The sequence below is a fragment of the Ascaphus truei genome, unplaced genomic scaffold, assembly GCF_040206685.1.
Source record: "Ascaphus truei isolate aAscTru1 unplaced genomic scaffold, aAscTru1.hap1 HAP1_SCAFFOLD_271, whole genome shotgun sequence".
Taxonomy (NCBI): domain Eukaryota; kingdom Metazoa; phylum Chordata; class Amphibia; order Anura; family Ascaphidae; genus Ascaphus; species Ascaphus truei.
The window spans coordinates 83,706-85,743 of NW_027455653.1; the positions used below are offsets into that span (position 1 = coordinate 83,706).

The 2,038-nt window shown below is 67.2% G+C and overlaps 1 protein-coding gene across 1 annotated transcript in view; it reads right to left on the minus strand.

The window, feature by feature from the left end:
- Positions 1 to 1,371: 1,371 nt before the first annotated feature.
- CD2BP2 (CD2 cytoplasmic tail binding protein 2) overlaps positions 1,372 to 2,038 on the minus strand; it is a 12,485-nt gene continuing 11,818 nt past the window's right edge. Inside the window, exons 5-6 of the mRNA XM_075582893.1 lie at positions 1,999 to 2,034; positions 1,372 to 1,603 (exon numbers count right to left, since the gene is read on the minus strand). Of these exons, the coding sequence (XP_075439008.1) occupies positions 1,493 to 1,603; positions 1,999 to 2,034 (147 nt within the window). The 3' untranslated portion in view covers positions 1,372 to 1,492. The remainder of the gene's footprint in view (positions 1,604 to 1,998; positions 2,035 to 2,038) is intronic.

Consider the following 2,038-nt stretch of genomic DNA (forward strand, 5'->3'; position numbering starts at 1 on the left):
ACGGAGTCTGACGCATGCACAGAGCAGCGCACACGCGGAGAATAACACGTGTACACAGAGCAGCGCACACGCGGAGAATAAACACGTGTAGACAGAGCAGCGCACACGCGGAGAATAACACGTGTACACAGAGCAGCGCACACGCGGAGAATAACACGTGTACACAGAGCAGCGCACACGCGGAGAATAACACGTGTACACAGAGCAGCGCACACGCGGAGAATAACACGTGTACACAGAGCAGCGCACACGCGGAGAATAACACGTGTACACAGAGCAGCGCACACGCGGAGAATAACACGTGTACACAGAGCAGCGCACACGCGGAGAATAACACGTGTACACAGAGCAGCGCACACGCGGAGAATAACACGTGTACACAGAGCAGCGCACACGCGGAGAATAACACGTGTACACAGAGCAGCGCACACGCGGAGGAACAACACGTTGTACACAGAGCAGCGCACACGCGGAGAACAACACGTGTACACAGAGCAGCGCACACGCGGAGAACACGTGTAACACAGAGCAGCGCACACGCTGAGAACACGTGTACACAGAGCAGCGCACACGCGGAGAATAACACGTGTACACAGAGCAGCGCAACACGCGGAGAACACGTGTACACAGAGCAGCGCACGGAGCTTCCCGAAGCTCTGAATAAGAAATGTGATGTTGGAGAAGCGCGGGCCGGGGGGGAGGGGTGAGGAGAGGGGGGCGGGGTGGAGAGGAGGGGGGCGGGGTGAGGAGAGGGGGGCGGGGTGAGGAGAGGGGGGCGGGGTGAGGAGAGGGGGGCGGGGTGAGGAGAGGGGGGCGGGGTGAGGAGAGGGGGACGGGGTGAGGAGAGGGGGACGGGGTGAGGAGAGGGGGGACGGGGTGAGGAGAGGGGGGCGGGGTGAGGAGAGGGGGGCGGGGTGAGGAGAGGGGGGCGGGGGTGAGGAGAGGGGGGCGGGGTTGAGGAGAGGGGGGCGGGGTGAGGAGAGGGGGGCGGGGTGAGGAGAGGGGGGCGGGGTGAGGAGAGGGGGGCGGGGTGAGGAGAGGGGGGCGGGGGTGAGGAGAGGGGGGCGGGGTGAGGAGAGGGGGGCGGGGTGAGGAGAGGGGGGCGGGGGTGAGGAGAGGGGGGCGGGGTGAGGAGAGGGGGGCGGGGTGAGGAGAGGGGGGCGGGGTGAGGAGAGGGGGGCGGGGTGAGGAGAGGGGGGCGGGGGTGAGGAGAGGGGGGCGGGGGTGAGGAGAGGGGGGCGGGGGTGAGGAGAGGGGGGCGGGGTGAGGAGAGGGGGGGCGGGGTGAGGAGAGGGGGGCGGGGTGAGGAGAGGGGGGCGGGGTGAGGAGAGGGGGCGGGGTGAGGAGAGGGGGGGCGGGGTGAGGAGAGGGGGGCGGGGGTGAGGAGAGGGGGGCGGGGTGAGGAGAGGGGGGCGGGGGTGACAGTCCCAGGGGGTATTAAGGAGAGGGGCAGGGAGAGATGGGGCGGGGGAGAGGGGGCGGCGGGGACCCCTCACACATACAGATCAAAGTCTATCCGTAGAGAGTTGTAGAACTGCGCCCCCGTGTTGTCTGTCCGGCGGCAGTACACCCCCTCCGGGAAGTAGCCCTGATCCACCCAGTCCTAGAGGTGCAGAGAGAGAGCGTCAGCAAGAGGGGGGGGGGGAAGGAAAAGAAGGGGGGGGAGAGGAGGGGAGAACGCGTCAGCGATGAGGGGGGGAGAACGCGTCAGCGATGAGGGGGGGAGAACGCGTCAGCAATGAGGGGGGGGAGAACGCGTCAGCAATGAGGGGGGGAGAACGCGTCAGCAATGAGGGGGGGAGAACGCGTCAGCGATGAGGGGGGGGGAGAACGCGTCAGCGATGAGGGGGGGAGAACGCGTCAGCGATGAGGGGGGGGAGAACGTGTCAGCAATGGGGGAGAGATTGAGTCAGCGAAGGGGGGCGCGTCAGCGATGAGGGGGGGAGAGCGCGTTAGGGAGCCTGAGGCGGAGTGGGCGGTGCCCTGAGCCCCCGTTACCTGCATCTGGCAGCTGGTGAAGGGGCCGTACAGAGGGGCC